The following is a 12,006-nucleotide window of genomic DNA, read 5'->3' as shown; positions in this document are numbered from 1 at the left end:
TGTCAGGGCTGGGTTCTGGAGTCTGGCAGGCCCCTAAGTTGCCCTGTGACTGTGGGCGGGACCCCTCTCTGACTCCACTGTGAAATAGAATGCAGTGAGGGCTCGGATGGGCACTCAGACGGTGGTAGGAAGGCCCTGCTGCCGCTGCAGCCTTGCCATGCTGCCTGTGCCCTGCACAGGTACAGAAGCCGAGGATGTGCTTGGGGAGCTAGAGTATGAGAAGGTGCCGTACTCCTCCCTGCGGCGCACCCTAGACCAGCGCCGGGCCCTGGTCATGCAGCTCTTCCAGGACCATGGCTTCTTCCCATCAGGTGAGCCTGTCTTGGAGTCTTGGGGTCACTCGGGTGTGACTTGTCTGCACATCTCATCCTGTGCTCCCCACTGTTTTTCTATCTCCAGCCCAGGCCACAGCCGCCTTCCAGGCCCGCTATGCAGACATCTTCCCCTCCAAGGTTTGTCTGCAGTTGAAGATCCGTGAGGTGCGCCAGAAGATCATGCAGGCAGCCACTCCCACCGAGCAGCCCCCTGGAGCTGAGGCTCCTCTCCCTGTACCGCCCCCCACTGGCACCGCTGCTGCCCCTGCCCCCACTCCCAGCCCTGCGGGGGGCCCTGACCCCACCTCGCCCAGCTCAGACTCTGGCACGGTCCAGGCTGCCCCGCCACTGCCTCCGCCCCCAGAGTCGGGGCCTGGACAGCCTGGCTGGGAGGGGGCTCCCCAGCCCTCTCCTCCACCGCCAGGTCCCTCCACAGCTGCCACAGGCAGGTGAGGGAACCCTGAGAACATGCCAGGACTCATAGTACCCCCTCAGGACATGGACAGTATGTGGGGGCAGGAAGGTTATCTCCTCTCGGGTAAAGCCATTTCGTCCTCTCCAGTTTGGGGCGGAATGAGGCCTGCTCCTCTTGTAAATACCCCCTTCCCTTGAAGCTCCCTCCCGGTGCTGGGGGGCAGCTGAGGGGCCGCAGGGGCAGTCTCCCTCCTCCAAGCCCCTGTACATAACCTGGAGTGTGTGACCTTCAGAGCTTTTCACTTTATGCAAAATGGCTCCTGTGAGGGCTGCAAGCTGGAGGGTGGTGTGGGCCTTGGGCCACAGGGAGGCGCCTGTGGAATACGGGGAGTTCATGCACCCCTTTTTTCCCCAGAGGGGCTGGACTCAGGTTAGTTTGGGGGTGGGGGCTCCTGCACTTTGCCACAGGCACGGGGAGGGTTTTCTCCTCACCCCCTCTGCCCTCCCAACTTGGGTTGTACTTTCTAAGAAGGTGATTCCCCCTGCCCTTGCCCCCTTCCCCAGAACAAAACATGTTGATCATGTGCAATATTTCTTACTGTGCCGAGAAGCCACAATGAGCGAGATTAAAGCTGTTTAACACACCTGTGTGGCTGCAGGCTCTTAACAGGGAGGGTTGTTGGTTGTACGTCCTGTCCTCAGTTGTTGTGGAGCGGTATGCTTTCCATGATGTGGGGGGAACAATTCCAGTACCACTGCCCCCAACATCAGAGGAACCCCACAGGCCAGGTCGCTGACTTGCTGTGGAACAGATGGCCCCTCTCCAGTTTAGGAGCCCAGGGAGTCTCAATGCCTGCTGGCCCCGTTCTCAGCCATTGGACTGCATGAGTTTGGGGAAGGCCTGAGGCAAGATGCCACCTGATGGTTTAGCCTCACTGGCTCTGGGGTCATTCGTCCTCAGGAAACAGGCCCCAAGAGGTCTTAGCCCAGAGGTGGCAGTGGGTGGGAGGGAGCCTAGTCTACCTGGAGTACCCTTGTCCTGTGGCCCCTGCTACCCCCATGTGGCCTGGGCCAGCACTGCAACTGGGCTTGACCCCTCCCCTGGGTGACACCTCTCCTGCTCAGCATGTGGACACAGTGCCCACCCGAGGTGACAGATACCCACACCATGTGTGGAGGGATGACAACTAGCAGTGGGAGGATCAGGACATCTCCACAGAAGCGGCATCTAAGCTAGAGCTGGAGCACCTGGAAGTTCCAGCCAGGACAACAGCATATGCAGAGATGGACAGGGTACGCTGGGCTTGACTGTACTGGGTCACTGTGTTCCCAGAATTCTTGCTTGACCTTGGTCTTGTAGGATAGTGCTGGCAAGCTGGTCTTACCTAGTGTTTACTGATTGGTAGCGCCTGCCTGAAGCACACTATTGTGATAGTGGAAATTAACCTAACCTCAAGAATCACAGTGCCTTGATGGATCAGTGATGCCTCCCCTGGGCAGAAATAGAACCACAGTCAGGCATGGTGGCTCATGTCTGTAATGCCTGCACCCTGGGAGGCCAAGGTGGGTGGATTGCTTGAGCTCAGGAGTCAGACCAGGCTGGGCAACATGGCAAAACCACTTCTCTACAAAAAATACAACAAGCTGGACATAGTGGCACAGGCTTATAGTCCCAGCTATTCAGGAGGCTGAGGTGGGTGGATCACTTGAGCCTGGGAGGTTGAGGTTGCAGTGGGCTGTGGTCTCACCACTGTACTTTAGCCTGGGTGATGGAGAGAGACCCTGTCTTACACAAAAACCTTGCAGAACTGCAGGGTCACAGATCAGGATAAGGACTGGTGGTGGTACCCAGATACCCAGACAGGTTTGACCATAAAGCAGGAAACAGCACACCGAGGAAGGAGAGTTTAATGTTGTGGGAAGGCAGCAGGATGCTTAGGGTGCGGGCTCCAGCAGGGGAGCACCTTGGCCCTGGTCTTGGGCCAGCAGACGCAGAAGCAGGGAGTGCAGAGCCCGGCAAACAGGTGTGTAGCCCAGGCGGCTCAGATGTAGGTAATCATACATGTCATGGTGGCTGATGGTGCCATCTGAGTGCACAAAGCCAGGGTCGGCATCTAGGAAGTGGGCCCGAGGATGGCCAGCCAGTGCTGCCCGTACCAGCTCATTCACCCGTCGGTTCTTCTCCCGAAGTGGGTTGGGATGCTGGCCTCGCGGAAGCAGACCCTGAGCAGGAACACGAGGTGTAGTAAGGAAACAAGCATTTGGGTATCCTGTTCTCTGTGCCAACCTGTCCTTCACCCAACACCATGAAGTTTCCAGCTGCAGAAAACACTAGGGATGGGCAAGTGGGGATGGCAGGAGGGTAGTTCCTAAATATCACATCCTAGCTCTCATTTAGCAAGAGACTTCTGGGTTTTAGCCTCTTCCCAAGTATCACTTAGAAAAACGTTGACATGCCAGGCGCGGTGGCTCACACCTGTAATCCCAGCACTTTGGGAGGCCGAGGCGGGCGGATCACAAGGTCAGGAGATCGAGACCACAGTGAAACCCCGTCTCTACTAAAAATACAAAAAATTAGCCGGGCGCGGTGGTGGGCGCCTGTAGTCCCAGCTACTCAGGAGGCTGAGGCAGGAGAATGGCGTGAACCCGGGAGGCGGAGCTTGCAGTGAGCCGAGATCGCGCCACTGCACTCCAGCCTGGGCCACAGCGCGAGACTCCGTCTCAAAAAAAAAAAAAAAAAAAAAAAAGAAAAACGTTGACATTGGCCAGGTGCAGTGGCTCACGCCTGTAATCCCAGCATGACACGAGACAGAGCTGGATGGGTCGCTTGAGCCCAGGAGTTCGAGACCAACCTGGGCAACATGGTGAAACCCCATCTCTAACAAAAATACACACAAATTAGCGGGACATGATGGCGTGTGCCTGTAGTCCCAGCCACTCGGGACGCTGAGATGGGAGGATCACTTGAGCCCTGGAAGCAGAGGTTGCGGTGAGCTTAGATCATGCCACCCGCACTCCAGCCTGGGCAACAGAGCCAGATCCTGTCTCAAAAAATAAATAAATGGCTCTCTTGTACTGTCTCTGTCTCTCTCTCTCTCTCTTCCCCTCTCTTGACCTTTTTTCCACCATGGGATGACTGAGAAAGAAGGCCCCTGTCAGATGTTGACCCCTTGATCCTAAACTTCCTAGCCTCCAGAAATGTAAGAAATAAATCTGTTCTTTATAAATAAAAATAATAAATAAATAAATAAATAAATAAATAAATAGGTGAGGCACGGTTGCTCACTCCTGTAATCCCAGCACTTTGGGAGGCTGAGGTGGGTGGATCACTTGAGGTCAGGAGTTCAAGACCAGCCCGGCCAACGTAGTGAAACCCCATCTCTACTAAAAATACAAAAATTAGGCCAGGTGCGGTGGCTCACGCCTGTAATCCCAGCACTTTGGGAGGCCAAGGCGGGTGGATCACAAGGTCAGGAGATCTAGACTATCCTGACTAACACAGTGAAACCCCATCTCTATTAAAAAAATACAAAAAAAAAAAACCAGCCGGGTGTGGCGGCGTGTGCCTGTAGTCCCAGCGAGACTCTGTCTCAAAAAAATAAATAAATAAATAAAATAAAAATACAAAAATTAACCAGGCGTGGTGGTGCACATCTGCAGTCCCAGCTACTCTGGAGGCTGAGGCAGAAGAATCGCTTGAACCCAGGAGGAGAAGGTTGCAGTGAGCCCAGATTGTGCCCCTGCATTCTGGCCTGGGCAACAGGGCAAGACTCTGTCTCAAAAAAAATAAATAAAGATATCAACATCATGGCTCATGGCAAGGGATCAATCCCCTTTCAGAAGAGGAAATGTCTTAGCTACCCACAAGTGATGAAGCCTAGATTTACCCCAGGAATGCCTGACAACTTTTGGCCTATTCAAGGTTTTTTGAGGATTTTTCTTTTGTTTTCTGGTGAGACAGGGTCTCTGTCACCCAGGCTGGAGTGCGGTAGCATGATCACAACTCACTGTTACCTTGAATTCCTGGGCTCAAGTGATCCTTCCCCTTTAGCCTCCCAAGTAGCTGGGGTTACAGGTTTTGCACACCATCATAGCCAGCTATTTTTCTTTTTTTCTTTTTTCTTTTTTTTGAGACGGAGTCTGGCTCTGTTGCCCAGGCTGGATGCAGTGGCGCGATCTGGGCTCACTGCAAGCACTGCCTCCCGGGTTCATGCCATTCTTCTGCCTCAGCCTCCCGAGTAGCTGGGACTACAGGCGCCCACCACCACGCCCGGCTAACTTTTTGTATTTTTAGTAGAGACGGGGTTTCACTGTGTTAGCCAGGATGGTCTCGATCTCCTGACCTTGTGATCTGCCCGTCTCGGCCTCCCAAAGTGGTAGGATTACAGGCATGAGCCACCGCACCTGGCCTTTTTTTTTTTTTTTTTGAGACAGAGTTTCACTCGTTGCCCAGGTTGGAGTGCAATAGTGCGATCTTGGCTCACCCCAACCTCCGCCTCCTGGGTTCAAGCGATTCTCCTGCCTTAGCCTCCCAAGTAGCTGGCATTACAAGCATGTGCCACCATGCCCGGCTAATTTTGTATTTTTAGTGGGATTTCTCCACATTTGGTCAGGCTGGTCTTGAACTTCCGACCCCAGGCGATCCGCCTGCCTCAGCCTCCCAAAGTGCTAGGAGTACAGGCATGAGCCACTGCGCCCAGTCCATGCCCAACTAATTTTTTTTTTCTTTTTGAGACGGAGTCTTGCTCTGTCGCCCAGGCTGGAGTGCAGTGGCGCGATCTCAGCTCACGGCAAGCTCTGCCTCCCGGGTTCACTCCATTCTGCTGCCTCAGCCTCCCAAGTATGTGGGACTACAGGCGTGTGCCACCTCGCCCGGCTAGTTTTTTGTATTTTTTAGTAGAAACAGGGTTTCACCATGTTAGCCAGGATGGTCTCGATCTCCTGACCTCATGATCCGCCCGCCTCGGCCTCCCAAAGTTCTGGGATTACAGGCATGAGCCACTGCGCCCAGCCACGCCCAGCTAATTTTTTTTTTTTTTTTTTTTTTTTTTTGAGACGGAGTCTCGCTCTGTCACCCGGGCTGGAGTGCAGTGGCCGGATCTCAGCTCACTGCAAGCTCCGCCTCCCAGGTTCACGCCATTCTCCTGCCTCAGCCTCCTGAGTAGCTGGGACTACAGGCGCCCGCCACCTCGCCCGGCTAGTTTTTGTATTTTTTTTTAGTAGAGACGGGGTTTCACCGTGTTAGCCAGGATGGTCTCGATCTCTTGACCTCGTGATCCGCCCGTCTCGGCCTCCCAAAGTGCTGGGATTACAGGCTTGAGCCACCGCGCCCGGCCTCGCCCAGCTAATTTTTAACAATTTTTAGTAGAGACAATGTCTTGCTACATCCCAGGCTGGTCTTGAACTCCTGGGCTCAAGCGATCCTCCCACCTCAGCTTCTCAAAGTGCTGGGATTACAGGCAGGAGCCACCATGCCCAACCATTTTTGAATTTTTCTTTTTTCGAGACAGTTTCTCTCTGTCGCCCAAGCTAGAGTGCAGTGGCATGATCTCCACTCACTGCTAGCTCCGCCTCTCAGGTTCACACCATTCTCCTGCCTCAGCCTCCTGAGTAGCTGGGACTACAGGCACCCGCCACCGAACCCAGCTATTTTTTTTTTTTTTGAGGTGGAGTCTCGCTCTGTCGCCCAGGCTGGAGTGCAGTGGCACGATCTCGGCTCACTGCAAGCTCCGCCTCCCGGGTTTATGCCATTCTCCTGCCTCAGCCTCCCGAGTAGCTGGGACTACAGGCACCGCCACCACGCCCGGCTAATTTTTTTTTTTTTGTATTTTTAGTAGAGACGGGGTTTCACTGTGTTAGCCAGGATGGTCTCGATATCCTGACCTCGTGATCCGCCCGTCTCGGCCTCCCAAAGTGCTGGGATTACAGGCTTGAGCCACCGCGCCCGGCCGAACCCAGCTAATTTTTTGTATTTTTAGTAGAGATGGGGTTTCACCACGTTAGCCAGGATGGTCTCGATCTCCTGACCTCGTGATCCACCCGCCTCAGCCTTCTTTTTGTTTTTGAGACGGAGTCTCGCTCTGTTGCCCAGGCTGGAATGCAATGGCGTGATCTCGGCTCACTGTAACCTCCGCCTCCCAGGTTCAAGTGATTCTCCTGCCTTAGCCTCCCAAGTAACTGGGATTACAGGCGCATGCCAGCATGCCCAGCTAATTTTTGTATTTTTAGTAGAGACAGGGTTTTGCCACGTTGGCCAGGCTGGTCTCAAACTCCTGACCTCAGGTTATCCTCCCACCTTGGCCTCCCAAAGTGTTCGGATTACAGGCACGAGCCACCGTGCCCAACCGTTTTTTAGTTTTTCAATACCCCCAAAGTCTCAAGCCATCCCTGGGCAAAAAAGGCTAACTGGTCTCTGAGCACATTTTCAACCACAGCCACTCTGAAGGGTGCAGCAAGCTCCAATGTGAGATTCTGCCTGAAAGCCACTGCTCTATGTCAAGTTGCCTAGAACCGTGCCAACTGTGGCTGTATCTGAGGGGGTCCCAGACCACTGCCATTCTTCCTTTCCCACCCTCCCAGCCTCTCACCAGCACCACAACCCGGGCCTGGGGCTGCCGCTCATTCACCAGTTGCACAATGGCCTTGATGCCACCAGTCACCTGCTCTGCTGTGTGTCCGTGGTTGTTGGTGCCTACCCAGACCACCACAATCTGTGGGAAAAGAGACATGAAGCAGCGGTGAGGGGGCAGCCAAAAGATGTTTTAGAGCCCCACCCAAGCCCCGCTCACCTTGGGCCGGATGTGTTCCAGCTCCCCATTCTCCAGCCGCCACAGTACATGCTGTGTGCCATCACCACCGATGCCAAAGTTAAGTGCATGCAGAGGAGAAAAGAGCTCCCGCCAGATCTGTGGGAAAGAAATGGTATGGGCACAAGGGCACTGTCCCCATGGACCATCCCCCTCTGTCCAGGTGTTAACCGAATGCCATTATGGAAGAATCTTACTTCATGGAAGCAGTCTTAAAATTTCACCTGGAGCAAACTCCAGCATGGCTGAACCTCACTTTATAGAAACCTATTAACTTTTATTTATTTATTTTTCATTTTATTTTTGAGACAGAGTTATTTTATTTTTGAGACAGAGTCTTACTCTGTCACGCACGCTGGAGTGCAGTGGCACTATCTCGGCTCACTGCAACCTCCGCCTCCCTAGTTCAAGCGATTCTCATGTCTCAGCCTCCCGAGTAGCTGGGACTATAGGCGTATGCCACCATGCCCGGCTAACTTTTTGTATTTTTTAGTAGAGATGGGGGTTTCACCACGTGGGCCAGGCTGGTCTCGAACTCCTGACCTCAGGTGATCCACTCGCCTCGGCCTCCCAAAGTGTTGGGATTACAGGCACGAGCCACAGTGCCCAGCCTATTTATTTTTTGAGACAGAGTTTCACTCTTGTCGCCCAGGCTGGAGTGCAGTAGTGTGATCTCAGCTCATTGCAATCTCTGCCTCTGGGTTCTAGCGATTCTCCTGCCTCAGCCTCCCAAGTACCTGGGACTATAGGTATGTGTCACTGTGCCCAGCTAATTTTTGTACTGTTAGTAGAGACAGGGTTTCGCCATGTTGGCCAGGCTGGTCTCGAACTCCTGACCTCAGGTCATCCGCCTGCCTCGGCCTCCCAAAGTGCTGGGATTACAGGTGTGAGCCACCACACCTGGCCTAGAGTCTCTCACTTTAAACCAAGCCCCAGGCTCTGTGGCTCATGCTGAGGTGGGTGGACTGCTTGAGCCCAGGAGTTCAAGACCAACCCGTGCAACAGGGCAAAACCCTATCTCTACAAAAATTAGCCGGGTGCATGGTGGTGGACACCGGTAGTCCCAGCTACTCAGGAGGCTTAGGTGGGAGGATCGCTTGAGCCCAGGAGGCAGAGGTTGAAGTGAACAGAAATCATACCACTGCAAGCCAGCCTGGGTGACAGAGCAAGACCCTGTCTCAAAAACCAACCAACCAACAAACAAAATAAACCAAGCCCCACAGAAGCAAGACTCACTATGAAAATCCAGTCTGCTTGAGCCATGCATGGAACCAACGGTATTACAGTTGAAACTTGTTTTGATGAAATCCATTACAGTTGGACAAGCTTCGTGGAAAGATATTATTATGATTGAGTCCTTTTTGTGGAGTGCCATTAGAGTTGACCTTCACTTCCTGTAAAGTGACTATAGCTTTGTGTAAACCCATCAGGGCTTCGCACTGCTTAAAGCAAACAAGAAAGAGCCTCACTTTAAAGGCAAGCCTATGGCAGGAAAACCTTATTTTAGGTCTTAGTACATTATACACAAATCCAATCTGATAAAACCAAGGCATACAATTCCTTCTCAATAGAATGTTGCACCTTACACCAAGATTCTCGTAGCCTCAGGCTGCCTCGGGCCAATCTGGGTACTCCCATAATACCCCACCTGGCCGGGGTTCTGGTCCAGATGTGTCAGCATGGGCACAGGACTGGATGGGGCAGGGAGAGAGGGACTGCCCTCACCTCGCACTGGTGCATTAGCTGGACCAAGGAGTCCCCGATGAAGACGACTTCGGGTTCTTTATCTTTGCTGTCAGCCACGAACCGATGGTGCTGCGGGAGCGCGCGAGAGGGAGTCAATGGCACGCACGCTCCTGGGCCCACCCCGCCCTGCTCCCTTAGGCAGCGCCTCCCCAACTGCTCTCAGTTTCCCAATCAGGTAGTGGGAGTGGCACGAACCAGCCGTTCTCCTGAGCCACCCCCGCCCCCCGCCCCCAGGACTCCTCAATATCCCAGGTGGGAACGCTCACCAGGGACATCCAGCGCCCGTCGCCCTGTACGTCCTGCACCGGCGTGGGCTTGCTGGCTGGGTTCTCCTCTCGGCTCATCTTGGCGCCGCAGCTCCTGCAGGATGAGCGAGTCGGGTCGGCCCGGGAGTGTTCCAGACCGAGCTGGCTCCGCCACGCCCACTCCTACCCCTCGAGGCAACAAAGGACCGTCCCAACGATAGCACACCCGCGGAGGACGAAGGCCGATACAGGGCGCCGCCTCCTCTCCAGGGACAGAAACCTTCGGAATCAGGAACCTTCGCTTCCCCCACGATGGCCGCGCAGTGGGCTCGCCCGGCGCTTCCCGCTCGGGCTGCGGACTCCCAGGCCGCGCACCCGGCACGGGGTGGGGGGAGGGAGAGGCGAGACCATCCAGCTCCCGAGGCGGGGAGGAGGGAGAAACCACCCACCGGCCACGGGGAGGGGCGAACTAGCTGAAGAGTCGAGAGTGGGCGGGAAGATCTAGCCGTCTTTCTAGCAAATGGGAAGAAACCATTTGCAGCACAGAGCGAAATGTGCGGAAGGGACCACCTACTGTTGCGGGGGGGCGGAGGGGCGGGGGGCCCATTCACGTGGTGGGGGAGGGGAGGGAGTGGACGAGTCCATTCTTGGATTCCCTTGAAGGGGTGGCTCGAATGCACCTGGCTAGGAGGGGACGCTCCCATTTTCTACTGATGTGGGGGACAGAAAAGGAAGATGACAAAACGTAAAAATTCGAGGCTCCGTTCTAAGGAGCCACTCTAAGGCAGCGCCAGGGCTTTAGTGAGCCTATCTGCTCGTGGGCTTCCCCTACTCAAAACACTGTGTGTGTGTGTGTGTGTGTGTGTGTCTGTGTGAGCCTATCTGCTCGTGGGCTTCCCCTACTCAAAACACTGTGTGTGTGTGTGTGTGTGTGTGTGTGTGTGTGTGTGTGTGTGTTAAAATCTAAAGTACGGCCGGGCGCGGTGGCTCAAGCCTGTAATCTGTAATCCCAGCACTTTGGGAGGCCGAGGCGGGCGGATCACGAGATAAGGAGATCGAGACCATCCTGGCTAACACGGTGAAACCCCGTCTCTACTAAAAATACAAAACATTAGCCGGGCTTGGTGGCGGGCGCCTGTAGTCCCAGCTACTACGGGAGGCTGAGGCAGGAGAATGGCGTGAACCCGGGAGGCGGAGCTTGCAGTGAGCCGAGATCGCGCCACTGCACGCCAGCCTGGGCGACAGAGCGAGACTCCGTCTCAAAAAAAAAAAAAATCTAAAGTACATATCTTTGCATTCAAGACATCACAGGACCCCTACTCAAAACACCGTGTGCGCGCGCGCGCGCGCGCGCGGCATAACATATAAACTACGTATCTTTGCATGCAGGACACCATAGGATCTGCGTGGACCTGGGTGGAGGGTAGAAGAAGGTGCAGAAAGAGAAAGGAAATTAGAGACGCCTCCAGGGCTCAGGTCCAGTCTGGCGTCCCTCCGGCAGATCATTTTGCAGATCTGCAGCCTCTACACCCCTCTGTAAACCCACAGGCCAACTGGGTGTGTCTGAGCTCTGAAACCTACATCCACAACCAAGGCCACCTAGGGTCGCGCCTCTCCCCGAAAGCCGCCCCAAATTAATCTCAGACCTCAGTGTCTTCTCAGATCTCCCTCTTCTCTGGGACCAGGTGGGGGTCTCACTCCCCGCTAAACGTCCTGGTCATGTTCTTGTAGCCCCACTCCAGGTGGGACCTTCCCATGTATTTATTCCTTCGAGGTGGATTGATACTGAGACAGAGATGAGTGTTATTCATTGTGTTTATGTTCTTTTTCAATCCACTTCCCTGGAACGGGCTGGGCACACAGTGGTTGTTCCACAAGTACTTGCTGAATGAATAGTAAATGAGTGGGTGAGCTCCTGACCTTGTTCCAGTGTATTCAGGGAGACAGATCCAGACACAAAGGTGTACGGGTGTCAAAGTTGTGTTTGAGACAGGAACCTCTGGGGAGGAAGAGGAGAAGGACTCTGAGGACTATGGGTTTCCTAGGAGTAGTATCTCAGCTGGGTCTGAAAGATAATGAAGGCTGGGCAAGCAGAAAGAAAAGACACAGGTAATCACTTTCTTTTTAGGCAGGGGGAATATCGTGGAATAGCTTGATTTTAAAGTGTGAGGGAGACCGGCATGGAGGCTCATGCCTGTAATCCCAGCACTTTGGGAGGCTGACATGGGCAGATCATTTGAGGTCAACCAGCCTGGTCAATATGGCGAAACCCCATCTCTACTAAAAAAAAAAAAAAAAAAAATTAGCTGGGCATGGTGGCACACACCTGTAGTCCCAGCTACTTGGGAGGCTGAGGTAGGATAATCGCTTGAGTCTGGGAGGCAGAGGTTGCAGTGAGCTGAGATGGTGCCACTGCAGCCCAGCCAGGGCGATACAGCGGCCCAGCTTGGGTGACACTGCGAGACTCTGTCTTAATTACAT

At 54.2% G+C, this 12,006-nt stretch overlaps 2 protein-coding genes across 11 annotated transcripts in view; one reads left to right on the top strand and one right to left on the bottom strand.

Moving 5' to 3' along the window:
* The window catches only part of CIC (capicua transcriptional repressor), a 28,068-nt gene extending 26,696 nt beyond the window's left edge, over positions 1-1,372 (top strand). For all 8 annotated transcript variants that reach the window (XM_009194601.3, XM_009194602.3, XM_009194603.3 and 5 more), the window contains 2 exons: positions 180-311; positions 400-1,372. In XM_009194601.3, coding sequence (XP_009192865.1) covers positions 180-311; positions 400-767 — 500 coding nt within the window. In that variant the 3' untranslated portion in view covers positions 768-1,372. The remainder of the gene's footprint in view (positions 1-179; positions 312-399) is intronic.
* Positions 1,373-2,618: 1,246 nt separating this feature from the next.
* On the bottom strand, positions 2,619-10,088 carry PAFAH1B3 (platelet activating factor acetylhydrolase 1b catalytic subunit 3). Of its 3 annotated transcripts, none has more exons than XM_009194612.4 (6): positions 9,975-10,085; positions 9,547-9,640; positions 9,260-9,349; positions 7,517-7,633; positions 7,316-7,438; positions 2,619-2,951 (listed from the first exon to the last, which is right to left on the bottom strand). In XM_009194612.4, exons 2-6 carry the CDS (start codon positions 9,622-9,624, stop codon positions 2,664-2,666), a joined length of 696 nt encoding a protein of 231 aa, XP_009192876.1. In that variant the 5' UTR covers positions 9,625-9,640; positions 9,975-10,085; the 3' UTR covers positions 2,619-2,663. The 3 variants fall into 3 exon arrangements, with proteins under 3 accessions (XP_009192876.1, XP_009192875.1, XP_009192877.1); XM_009194611.4 differs by having other exon boundaries at positions 9,752-10,082; XM_009194613.4 differs by having other exon boundaries at positions 2,620-2,951; positions 7,355-7,438; positions 9,752-10,088.
* Between the last annotated feature and the right edge of the window lie 1,918 nt (positions 10,089-12,006).

Source organism: Papio anubis, chromosome 20, assembly GCF_008728515.1.
Source record: "Papio anubis isolate 15944 chromosome 20, Panubis1.0, whole genome shotgun sequence".
Lineage (NCBI taxonomy): Eukaryota > Metazoa > Chordata > Mammalia > Primates > Cercopithecidae > Papio > Papio anubis.
The sequence above is the reverse complement of the archived record's forward strand: the minus strand, read 5'-3'. Positions and strand labels throughout refer to the sequence as shown.